Genomic DNA, 12,830 nt, shown 5'->3' with positions numbered 1-12,830 from the left:
CCTGTTGGAGAGAGTCCAAAGGAGGGACACCATGATGATCAGAGGGATGGAGCACCTCTCCTGGGTTTGTTCGGTCTGGGAAAAAGAGGGCTTTGGGGTGACCTAGCTGCAGCTTTCCAGTACCTGAAGGGAGCTGACAAGAAAGACAGAGAGGGACTTTTTACAAGAGCATGCAGTGACATTAGAAGGGGGAATGGATTCCAACTGAAAGAGAGTAGATTCAGATTAGATATTAGGAAGAAGTTCTTTGCTGTGGGAGTGGTGAGGCACTAGAGCAGATTGTCCAGAGAAGATGTGGATGCTCCATCCCTGGAGATGTTCAAGGCCAGGCTGGATGGAACTCTGAGCAACTTGGTCTAATGAAAGGTGTCCCAGTCCACAGCAGCGGGGTTGGAACTAGATGGTCTTTAAGGTCCCTTCCAACCCAACCCCTTTTATGATTCTATGCAACCATGTGCCAAACAGCCATCACCACAGAATGGCACATAAAAGCCCCAAACAAGTACCCTGCAGTCCCTCCTGTCTACATTGTGTGTGATCACTTAGTGACACTCAGTTTCTTGGAGAGGAGGAAGTGTGAGGATTTCTGTCAGCTTGCCTTCTCTGGTGCCTGTAGGAAAGTCCACTGCTTCAACCTGTCAGAGGTGGAACAGCAGCTGGGTCCAACAGATTCCATCTATCAGATGGAAGCTGGCATATGTTACATCTTCAGTGGACGATGTTAACATCTGGTTTTTAATCTGTTATCACAGGCAGGCAAGAAAATTAGAGTTACTCGAAGCTCACTCTAAATCCTATGAGCTGGCCTAACCCACAGAGCAGGATTTCAAAGCCTCCATTTTCTGCATTCTCATGAATAGTCCCAGTTGGTCATGCCACTGGTCATTCCCACCCAAGGGCCATGTGAAACTGACTTGTTTCAGAAAATTTTCACTGCCCACAGCAATTTAAATTGCAACAGCAGAAATGAAACTGAGTAGAAACTTGCTGATACCACTCTGCTTTGGCTTGGCCAGAGCAGGCTCCCATGAGCTAACTCCTGCCTTTCAGAAACACAGCTTTCATTTTAGGTATGAATCAGGACTTAGAAGCTGGAACAGTCATTTAAAAAATAAAAGTAAAATATTTCATCTATCAGATGGAAGCTGGCACGTGTTAAACAGATCTGGAATGGGTGATGTTAACATAATAGTATCTGTTTTTTAATTTGTTGTCACAGGCAGGCAAGAACTTAAATCAGAGTTATTCAAGGCTCACTCTAATTCCAATGACCTGGCCTAACCCATGCAGTAGGATTTGAATTCTAACTCTTGCCTGTACAAAGTGGGTATGGAGAATCCTCAGGGGCATTACTACATGTAAAACCAGGGACCTTCTGCTATCCCCAGGATTCACTTGTGCTACACAGTACAACTTGAAGCTTGTTTGTTCCACTCCCCTTAATCTCCTGCTCTGCACAACTCCATCTGTCTCCTCTTGTTTCTTTATCAACACAAAAGTAACACCACATGTGAATGCCTGGAGTAGGGACTGGTTACACGAATTAAAACTCCTGAACCTTAAAATCCAAGAAGGAGCAGAAACTCTGGTCAGTCCTCCCTGACACAGTCTGCTATACCAGAAGACTTTGAATAGTGACCAGCACCAAAGACCAGTGAGACAAAGAATGCAAAATTACATAAAGAAATACTTGTCATCAAGCTTACTGGTAGTGCCAGAAATAACACCTTTTGCAAGTTAACACAACCGTTTCTTTCATTTTCAGTAAAAGACATAATTTAGTTCATTCAATCTACATGTTTTCCTGCCTTTTTTTTTTCCTCCCCTCAGGAAAACAGTCAGGTTTTTTCCCTAGGTAGTAAAAGATTTCAAGAACAACACTTAAGTTCTGCTTCCTGAAAGAAAGGAATTATCAGGCAAATTTCAGAACAACTGTGATGGCAACATTATCTGTTTTACCGACTTTCATATCAGAAGGTCAGCAGAAGCTTATGAGAAGTGATGGTCCTCGTAGGTTTACATATTAATATTTTTCTTTCATGCTGCAGGTTGCCTACGTGACCAGTTGCAGGCAGATGTGAACTTGTGCTGTCTGTGTTCTGAGCTGATAGAGGCAGCATAACATTTCTGGAGTGGAAATGTGAACTTGTGATAGTCAGGCCTCTCTATGTGGCCCAGTGGGCTCAAACACTGTGCCACTCTGTGCAGATCCACAGCACATCTTTCCCCACAAATTCCAAAGTAGGTCAGATTTGTTATATTCTGCTTTTTGAAAATAAATTACTTTGTCACTGAGACTCTTTATTACTTATGTTCATGAATTCATAGATATACTTACTGTGTCCTTTTCTGGATTGCACACTTTAACCCAGAGCAGGTGATCTATAAGCCAGTCTATGGGCTTATCTTTATAGAACATGAGAAAAAATTCCACTATAAGTGGCAAGTCTTCCGATTTAAACAATTTTCCTGGAAACAAGACAAAAAGTTCCATGTTCAGATATTTTTATTGCTATGCAAAAATCACCAGCTTTATGTTTAAATATAATTTATTTAAATAAATATTTAAGTATCACCAGCCTTAAACACATGAACGTAATTCTGATATTTAGTGACAATTTCACATAGATTCCAGCTTTGGAGAGCTGCTGATCCTCCAGCTCTTTGGGATTTTGCAAAGATGTCCATCCCATACCTGGAGATATTCTTACACAGTCAACCAGTTGACTAATAATGTGTGTAATTATATCCTATATCCAAACACAAACCTGCCAGTCACCTGTAGCAGTGTGTCAGATGAAACAGAGTCTGAATAATTCCTAAAAATACTAGACAGGCAATTTCAATGGCTATATTATACTGAATATCTTCAAATTAAGACATAGATATGAAAAACACTGCTTGATTCTTGAAGATTACACATGACAATGGGCACAAAGCGCCCTGACATGGAACAATTTCCTTCTTACAGGACCGCAGCTCTAGATCCTATGCTCAGCAGACTCTGTAGTAAAAAGACAGTTCTAAAGAACTAAAAAGTAAAAGACTTTCAGTGGGACCTTCCTTGAAGAACCAAGGAAGTTTTGATACATGTAATTGTAAGTGAGACCTGTCTGACCTACACAGCTCCAAACCCAATTGACCCTGCTGAGCTCTTAATACTTACCAATAAATCCAAGCTGTGAGAACTCGAGAACCATCCAGTCTTGGGACTGTTGAGCAACAAAGCTTTTTATACTTTCAATATAATCAGGTTTGGCTATAATATCATCTTCCAGCTGAGGAAAAAAAAAAAAGAAAACAGAAACAAAAGAGAAAAAGAGAAGGCAAGTGGTGATTTTATTGCTTGCAGAGGGGGTGGTGATGTTGTCACATGCACGTATTAACTGCTCTACTTCATGTACTGAAACTTTCCCAGACTACAGTGTATTGCTATTTAACTTCTATATATATATCTCTGTTTTAATATCATTTATGAAGTGTTTATCTACAGGAGTGACCATAACACCATGGGTGCTTCTCCCTTTTTTGAGAAAACAGGACTCCCTAACTTAAAGAGATTTCACTTAAAATATGAAGCAAAAAGATGAAGTTAAGGACCATGACAATAAACAGGTTGTACTTAAGTTATATAAGCATTGATAAGCAACAGGAGCAAACCCTCTGAAAAGAGAGGAGTCTAAAGCAGATGGTTAAGAGCTCTGGCAGCCTTGGCAGACTCTGCCATTCATAAAAGGTGACTGAGAAGAACTGTGGATCTTTACTGAGATGCCACTAGAAAGCAAGTTGATCCCAGGAAAATGGGTAATAAAAGAAGGGATGTGCTGCATGCATCACACTGAAGGACAGGAATACACAGAGCTTTCAGGGTATTGTAAAGGCTGACACAGAATACAGCAGTGGACCCAGCTAAAGGGTACTTGGAAAAGGAGACTGACATCCATGAAGGAAATGGGAAAGGCCTTGGCTGCATTTTTGCCTCACTTTCAGAGAAGAACAGAGCTGAAAAAACAGAAACTGTTCTTGATATTAAAGCTGAGGATAATGAATCCAAACAAGGAGGTTGGAAACAATGACACAAAGGAAATAAATGTGCTCCAGAAATAATTAAGGAGCAAGTAATTCACAGTTTGAATTTGGTATGGGTGTGAAAACACAGGAAGACGAGGCTGAGTCTTCAGGAAAATATTGCTGGGGTGTAGGGTAATCATACAGTACTTTGATCAAACTGCTGTACTTCACTGGCCCTGCTGCATGCCTGGTGGCACTAGAATCTGCCTCAGAAAGCTAAATAGCTAGAAAATGAATGCTTAGGAATTTTTTTAAAAGGCACAGTTTCCTGCTGGTCTTGTGTCTTCAGCTGACTCAGCAGAGAGTCATCAAGGGCTCAAGAGAGCAGGCCCACAGCTTCTGGTTGAATTTAGCCATCACTGCAAGTGCAGGGCTGGCTGGGGAGAAATGTGTTGTCATCAGTGATGCCAAGGGGAAGTAGAATGAAGTTAGAAAGACAAGATTTGACCCTGTCAGCTTTTGCTGATGGTAAGATACCTAAAAATAGACTCAAGATGAATGCTTCTTAACAGATTCCGAGATATGGGGACTGAGTTGACAGCTATGCAGACGAGAACAACAACAACAACAAAAAACCCAAATATCAACTTACAAGAAATTGTGCATAAAATCAAATAAGCTTAGAGGATTAGCCAGGAGCAATATGTAAAGGGAGAAAAGCACGCAATCAAAGAAGGTTTTAGAGAATCCTTAGAGAGGGCGAAAAAACAGAGAGGAGTATCTCAAAAACTTAGAGACCACCATATCAAGAAACACCATAAGAAAGTGTACAAAAGCAGTAAAGATTAAAAATACAGAGGCTGTGATGCAAAGAGAGTATGAATGTGGTTATGAACTGAAGTAGTTTTGCATAGTGGTAAGTCTGTAATGGTCCTCCCTAAAACTGACAGTGAGTATTAGAGAATGCCCTTTGATATCTTACATTGGACAGGCAACTAAAAGTTAAAAGTTATTTATTTAACTCTGTCATCATCTGAGCAACTAAAGCACATTTTCTTGGAGAACATCTGCCATTGCTTAGATATTTCAATATCAGTTCTTTTTCAGTATGTTACACATGTAATTATGCTGAATGTTTAATACTTTGCACCCAAATTTTTATGTCAATTTTTCTGCCTTCAGCTTACAGCCACTTGTTTTTCATACACTCTTATCTGCCAAAGCACACAGCTGGATCAGAAAGTTTAGGCTATGAACTGTCTGGTCCATGTGCCCCACTGCCATGAGAAGGCCAGTGAAACACTTGATCGCAGCTCATTTCCCTTCACTCATCAGTACTTTTGGATGAAAAGAGACACATGAACTATAGGAAGGCTATGAAAACTTCCAATCTAATAGAGAATAAATGGGTTTCCATTTGTTTTCCTTATGCTGTCTAAGCAAAGAAAAACTGAAGTATTAAAAAAAAGTCGAAGCATGGTAGTGTAGGGAACAGATAGGAAAGTGACTTTCTTTCTAAATTATATTGAGATATTTTTATAGTTTGAAACATTGATAACAAATACATGGAGACTGTGAAGCTCCTTTTAGGAGCTCTGCCAAGTAACAGGCTTGACCTAGAGTCTAGTGAGGGGAAAAAGATAATCCATACAAAGACTCCTAATGAATTCACTGAGTTATTCTTCAGGTAAAAAAAAAAAAGATGCTACAAGTAAAAGAAATGAGATTTATTCTCTTTTTGCAACTACTATGTTTGATCAGAAGGTAAGGTTCATGCATCACATAAACCTGTCAGCTTCAATGCTCTTCACAAAGCTACTTGCTTAAATCTTGGTTCAATGGTACCCTAGAATGAATGTTTATTCAGCAAAGATCTTGCCTGACTCATGACAACAACTGTTCTGTAGACATCAAGACTAATTATGTATGCTCATCTCCTTTCAAAGTTTGGGAGTTTGTATCATTCACTCAATACTATTTCTGACAAAGCAGTAAATAGAATCTAAGCTGGTTCAAGGTTTGCTTAAAATTATTTAAGTAAATCTTCGTAGCAGGCTAAGGAAAAGTATTTTTAAGTTATTTACTTTCCTTTAATACAAAACTTCCAAATAGAGGGAGATTGTAAATAATTTTATAACAGCAAATGTTCATTCTTTTCAGGTGTATTCTACAAAGTAATTTTTGGGCAGACCAGCATCTATGCTACAGAAGCAGCTGCAGGCTGGACATACAAATGAACAAGTGGATATAGTAGGAACAGCATGAGGAAAGTATAGTTTCTTTTTAAGAAAATTCAGAATGCAGGCATAACTCCCACCAGACCATCACAATCCAGGCTTTGCTCCAAATAACACAACTCAGTCCTTATATAATGTGTCAGATAAGAAAGACATATTCTCAAATTTCTTTAAAAATACAAATAGATCAGTAAGTCATTGCCATGCAAACTTGAATGCTTGGAGAACTTTGTAACAGAAAAGGATATTGTGTGTCTGGCAGCATCTTAATATTGCATTTTGCTGGGTTTCATATAACATAATGCTCTAGTACACTTAGTAAACTTGGGTAATGTTCCTAAAAATACACAAAGGTCACAGGAAAATACTTCATTTTCCATTAAACCTTAACTGTTCAAAAGACAACATTTTTCTTCATCCACCTGCCTTCTGAGCACCCATGTCACATTTCAGAACAGAGCATGGACTCTTAAGTAGCCCAGCTCAGATGTGTTTGTGTTAAATCCTGACAAGAAGTGTACAAGATGCCTGCTCCTGCAGTCTTCTCCTCTGCTTCCAGGAATCCTGTGATGTCCTTATGTGCCACAGAGTCTGGAACAGGATAAGACCCAGGAAAACTAAGAACTCAGCAAAATGCTCTTCTGATCTTTCTTAAAAAACTGTTGACATTAATGAGCTATGAGAAAATTTTATGGATCTGTTCCGTCATTGAACAGCTCTGATAAATTTTGGAGTCTCTGATGGCAATCATGATCTTTATGGAATGCAAATTAACACAACTTAGAATGACAGCTAAAGCTAAGCCTGAATGCATAAATGCTTAAAGTTTAAATCTTCTGGAGAAATTAGGGTCTGTACCAACTTGTAGTTTAACCTTGACTCAAGTATCACGCTACTGGTGTTTCCCTGTCTCAAAGATTTCAGTTCATTGGGATCTGGGCTACAACCTGGACCTATCACCACAATTTTGCCTTGTTGAACTAAGTAAAGAGACGTTAAACTCTGACTTCTTAACCTAATCAAATAAGGGCTTCATGCTTCAGTTACCTTGCTATTCAACCTCACAAATGAGAGGAAGGTACAGATGGATTTATTCAAACACTACCTGGAGGCAAGACAAATATAAACACAGGAATACAGAGATGCTTGTAAAGAGCACAAGCAAAATACATAGGAAATTACAAAATACTTCTGGTTTTATTGAGGCCTTTGAAACAAATTAAAATTGCCAAAGCTAATAATCAGTACAGATGTATTGCAGCTACTTAATGATTACATAGACATACCTGTAAATACAATGTTCCCTTAGGTTGGGCATATAGCATTAAAAGGCTATAATCCAAATTCTGTTTAGTTCTCCACCTAGACATAAGCAGCAAATTCTGATAAGCTTTTTTGGGGGGTTGCAAGAGTTATTTCTATAATAAAAGCATTTCTAATGTTCTGCAATTTTTTTCTCTGCAGTGAAATTGTAAGGTTGAATATTTTAACCCATAGTTAAGTGCAAAAACATTCCTCTACAATGTAAACATTTGTAAATAATTTGACTTTCCTATAAAAGTTAACATTAACTAAGCAAAAAAAATTATCTCTATCAATGGGGCCTGAAACAAAATGTCTAACAAGTTTATTCATGTCAATTGACTTAAAAGATTCTACTCCTTATATTATGAACAGTAGAGATAAACACACATGGGTTATTTAAAGATGAAAAAAGTAAGTGCCTTTACTTCTGAGCAGCAAAAAATCAGGTTGATAAACTTAATTTTCAGGTTTAAGTATAAACAGGCATTTTGGGCAGTTTCTCATTGTACCAGAGGATGAAGTTGATGTTTGATACTCAATGCTGAAAGACTACAGAGTAATTTATCAGTACTTAATTAATATAAAAGTGTAACTGATTCAGATCCACTCATATCTGAAATTTAACTATGTAAACTTGTTTATACTCTGAAACACATAAGGTTTATCTATAAAGCCAAGACACAAACATACATCACTTGTTGATCTCCTCCAACCTAAACTCTCAGTACTACACATCTCTTGCTGCTTTGTTGCAGTGGCTTCTAAAAAACCAGTTATTGTTGATTGAAAGAAAATTACATTCCTCCAATAAATCTTTTTTTTTAGGTTATAATCTCTGTGTCAGTGAATTTGGGGCCATGAGTGAATGAAATCACCAGTTAGGATGCATTAACAATAGATCAAGTGTCAATGACCACCAAAAGTTAGGTCATTAATTAAACCCACAGTAATTGTCAGTAGTTCGTTAAGGAGCCACATGGGGTTTCCTTTGTGTGTTCACAGAGTCACTCCCTTATGTCACATTAAAGGTTTTCTTTTTTTTCCTTTATGACCAGATCATATAGCCTACTGCCTTTTGGCATTATCCACCTGGTTTAAAACTTGGCAATGGCCAGAGTCAAGACCCAAAGGAGAACCCTTGGCTTTCAACCTGAAGTGCAGCATAGCTTTCTTTCCTCAAGATCCCCTTGTGTAAGAATTTTTTTAAAACTACAATTGAAATCCATTAATTTGAAACAAAACAACATTATCAGCTCAAACAATGCTGACTTGTGCAGAATTTTCCATTTTTTACTCTTAGCAAATGATCTTGGGTTTTACATAGCCATCTTACCTTACTCTGTCCTCAGAATCCCCAAGTGTTTTTTTCAGGTTGGAAAGATCTGGATAATAAGAAGCAGGAGGAGAAATAACCTCTAGGACTCCAGACTGGATTTCTCTGGGGAAGCTGTGAGAAGAATCTTAGTAAGCCACTATTCCTTTTGAGGGCAACCACAGACAGCAGCTCCTCACAATTAGGTCTGCTCCCCCACAAGTGGCATTCACAAATCTAGCAAAGAAACTAAGTCACATACTGTGCAAATTTGGAACCAAGAAGGGGTCTTTGGCAACCATCTGAACAGACAGATCAGTAACCCATCAGCCTCAGAAAGCATTAGATAGAAGCTTGTCTCAAAAATCCCGCCCCTCCAGCATCTGTAAATACTTACTAACAATCCTGAGATGGTTGCCAAAATGCAGCAGTAATTCACAACCAAACCCACAATCTAGAACAACACGCAACTGTTCCCCCTGGTGTGAGAGATCCTAGTTTTCTTACCCTTGTTCCAACTCTTATTTCACACTCTAGCCTAAATTATACTATCCTGGAGCAGCAGTTGGGAATGAGGAGTCTGGGTCTAGTCTCTGCTCCAATGATTAAATTTTCCCTTTAAAAAGTCATTGAAAAAATGTGTGAAAATTGTGAAAAAATGGGAGCCAAACCTGGAAGTCAAATCTTTCCCCTCCTCCAGAAATAAGAAAAAAAAAAAAAAGAAAAACCACCACAACAACAACAAAAACCAAACAAACAAAACAAAAAAAACCCAACAAAACAAACACCAATCCAACAAAATCACTAAAATAAAGAGTTTTCAGAACTGAGTTTCCAAATCCCTATGATTAATGAAAAAATACAACACTAAAAATTAAGTCCATCAGAGTACAAGCGTTATGAAAAAAAAATGTTAATCTTACTGTGTAACACTGACAAAGCATCGACTCTGCGGGATTTTTCTCAAAAGACATGAGAAATAATAAAATTTACCTAAGCGCTTAAATTGCTGTAGGTATTGTACCTTAGCAGGGTTAAACAGTGCCAAGGAGGAGAGCCTTTTCCCTGTATCCTCTCTGCAGTATTCCCAGCTGAGATAAACCCTCTGCAGGCAGGAAGCAATGGCTATTACTTAGCCAACAGGCTCAGTGTGAGAGGCCTTCTGGGGGAAACCTACACCCTAAACACAGTCATCTGGGAAACCCTGGAGTGCAGCAGGATGTACAGAAAGGCCACAGAAGTGAAGGGAAGGGGCAACTCCTCCAGGGTTCTTCTTTTTTTTTTTTTTTAATTGGCTTGAGTAGGTGTCCATCTCTTTTCACAAGCAACAGGACAATAAGAAAGGGCCTGAAGTTGCACAAGGGGAGGTTTAGATGGGGGTTTTGGAAAAATTTCTTCACCAAAAGGGTTATCAAGCATTGGAACAGGCTGCCCATGGAAGTGGTTGAGTCATCCTCCCTGGAGGTATTTTAAAGCCATGTAGATGTGGCACTTGGGGACATGGTTTAGAGGTGGATTTGGTGGTCCTGGGTTAATGGCTGAACTTAATGATTTAAACAGTCTTTTCCAACCTAAATGATTCCATAATTCTAATAAAACATGAATACAAAGACTGAGAGCTCTCCTGCAATCATTCCAAAGGAGGGAGGGGAGGGGCAAGGCTGTTTCACATCAAATACTGGCCAAAGCAGAGTTCTGTCAGAGTAACCAATTTACCAATAAATTTGTGCACCAAAGGCACCAGCAACACCAGTACTGCAACACAGTGAGATTTCAACCTTTGCTTCCTTCAGTCCACTGCACTTCAGGGCCTTTAGCCTTATCAGCTTTGTGACCGTTGGCTGCACTATGCTATTTCTTAGAAAGCAGCATTTTTAAGACAATCATCTACTAATGAGTGGGCTGGGTTTTGCCCAATCACTTTAATGTACTATTTCCCCTCAAGTCACTCTAAGGTTTTTAACATGCATGTGATACCATAAGCACTTATGGGGAAGAAAGAAAAAAGCAAGCAAAACTGCAGGGGGAACAAAGCTTCCATTCAATAGCTCTGATATTAATTCGACACAACAAAGAATACCCATCTCATGTTACCCATCATATAATAGTATTTAACACTATAATCATAAACCATTTGCTGTCCAAAGGAAAGTAGTGAAACAAGGAAACAAAGACACCTGGAAACCATGTAGATGTGGCATTTGTGGACTTAGTTTAGCAGTGGCAGAGCTCAATAATCTTATGGGTCTTTTCCAACTTAAATAATTCTATGACAGACATCAGAATACACTGCAGTTGTGTGGTCAGTGGGGACCTAATATGTAGTCTCAGGTGCATGAATTGCATCATTAATTTCATGGAGAAAAGGCTTAGGTTCAAGTAAATATTTGTCAGAGGTTTAAGCTGAGACCTTGACCGGTTAGTTAAAGCATATCATATTTATGAAACAATAAATGGGAAATAAACTGATATATATCGTTGTGTTCTGAAGTTTCCGTGTCTCACAGTCTGTTATGGCACACATACAAAGAGCACACCTTTGCCTCACTACTCAGCAGTTCCATTTCAGCTGAAACACTCTAATTCTTCCAATAAAAGCTCAAGATGTGTTCACTGGCTGTTGGGTATTACATTCTATAGGACTTACCTGGTTTTAACACTTTCTGCAACACTGTTAACATATTCTGCATTCACCTAAAGAAAAGAAGGGTGGGATCCAAGTCACCCATTTTTGTATCAAAGAACATTTTGTAGGGAATATTTATACATAAACCCTTCATTTTTATTGTCTAATTAGTTTCCTTTCAAAAAAACATGGTATGTTCCAGTAGCATTTCTACTAAAGGACAATATGGGCTTTTCAAGCCAACTGAACTTTGATTGTAGTTGAACACAAAATTGAACTATCTCCAACTGTGGTTTCTGCATTCTGGTTTTCACTGCTTTTGCAGGAGGCCAAGCCATTTTCTGCATCAAATTCTATTCTACAGCTCTCAGTTATGCCAGGAAAGTGCAGTCATATAAATGTCAATAAAAAGAGCTGCTTCAAGTTAATCATCCAAAAATCACAAAAGAGGCCTGACACTTGAGAAAAATCACCTAAGCAAAATATTCTAAAGCTAGCTGTACCTAAAACTTTTATTTAGTTTCTTCTCAACATAACAAACATGAGTCTTTGCTGGAAATTTTAAGGACATATTTATTCATTACTGTTGTTTCATAAAAGTAACAGTTTTGGTGCACAAACCACATCTGTTAACTACATTAAAGAGTGTAAAGGTTTGTGGATGTGATTTCCAAAGCAACACAATATGTGTCTTAGCAGTTCAGACTTCTTTTTTAAATACACAAATAATTGTTACCAGTTATATATTAAATTTGTAATAAGTAAAAATTGGGTGAAGTGGTAAGTAAAGAACTGTGCTAAGAAAAAAATACAACTCACTTTCAGTCAGTAAGTTACTCTGATTTAACCCATGGTGTGAGCATCCAACTTGATCTTTTGAAACATTTTGGGAAACAGGAAGATGTAGATTCACCTACCCTCCTCTCATAATAAAATGTTCTTATCATCTCTCACATGAGCATGAACAACCTGCTCCAATTTACTGCATGGCTGAAAAATGGAAGCTGTGAGAATGTGACTTGGAGGATGGGAGAAAGGGGAGAATAATTCTTACAATGGCAGTTTAATCCTAAATTGGCTGATATGGACTATATTATTACAACCACAGCTGCTGTTTTTTTGAAGTGTCATATTAGTATTCTCCACAGCAGGAAACTATTCAGAAGGTAACCCTTAAAAACCCGCAAGAACCCTCTTAGGCTCTGTAGTAAAATGTTTATCTGAATGGCAGCTCAGCAAAGCTCATCATTGCCAGGGCTCTTCATTGGGAAATACTAATTGTAAAACAAGTTCAGCTCCTGAACAGAAAATTGGGAGTCATGACTTAACTTATTAAAGT

At 38.4% G+C, this 12,830-nt stretch overlaps 1 protein-coding gene across 2 annotated transcripts in view; it reads right to left on the bottom strand.

The window, feature by feature from the left end:
- Nucleotides 1-12,830, bottom strand: part of MGAT4D (MGAT4 family member D) — a 35,618-nt gene that overhangs the window by 8,334 nt on the left and 14,454 nt on the right. For both annotated transcript variants that reach the window (XM_071555708.1, XM_071555709.1), the window contains 5 exons: nucleotides 11,513-11,559; nucleotides 8,887-9,000; nucleotides 7,535-7,610; nucleotides 3,167-3,278; nucleotides 2,339-2,469 (listed from right to left, as the gene is read on the bottom strand). In XM_071555708.1, the coding sequence (XP_071411809.1) occupies nucleotides 2,339-2,469; nucleotides 3,167-3,278; nucleotides 7,535-7,610; nucleotides 8,887-9,000; nucleotides 11,513-11,559 (480 nt within the window). The remainder of the gene's footprint in view (nucleotides 1-2,338; nucleotides 2,470-3,166; nucleotides 3,279-7,534; nucleotides 7,611-8,886; nucleotides 9,001-11,512; nucleotides 11,560-12,830) is intronic.

The sequence above is a fragment of the Pithys albifrons genome, chromosome 5, assembly GCF_047495875.1.
Source record: "Pithys albifrons albifrons isolate INPA30051 chromosome 5, PitAlb_v1, whole genome shotgun sequence".
In the NCBI taxonomy this organism is placed as follows: domain Eukaryota; kingdom Metazoa; phylum Chordata; class Aves; order Passeriformes; family Thamnophilidae; genus Pithys; species Pithys albifrons.
This window is presented reverse-complemented; position numbering and strand designations above follow the sequence as displayed.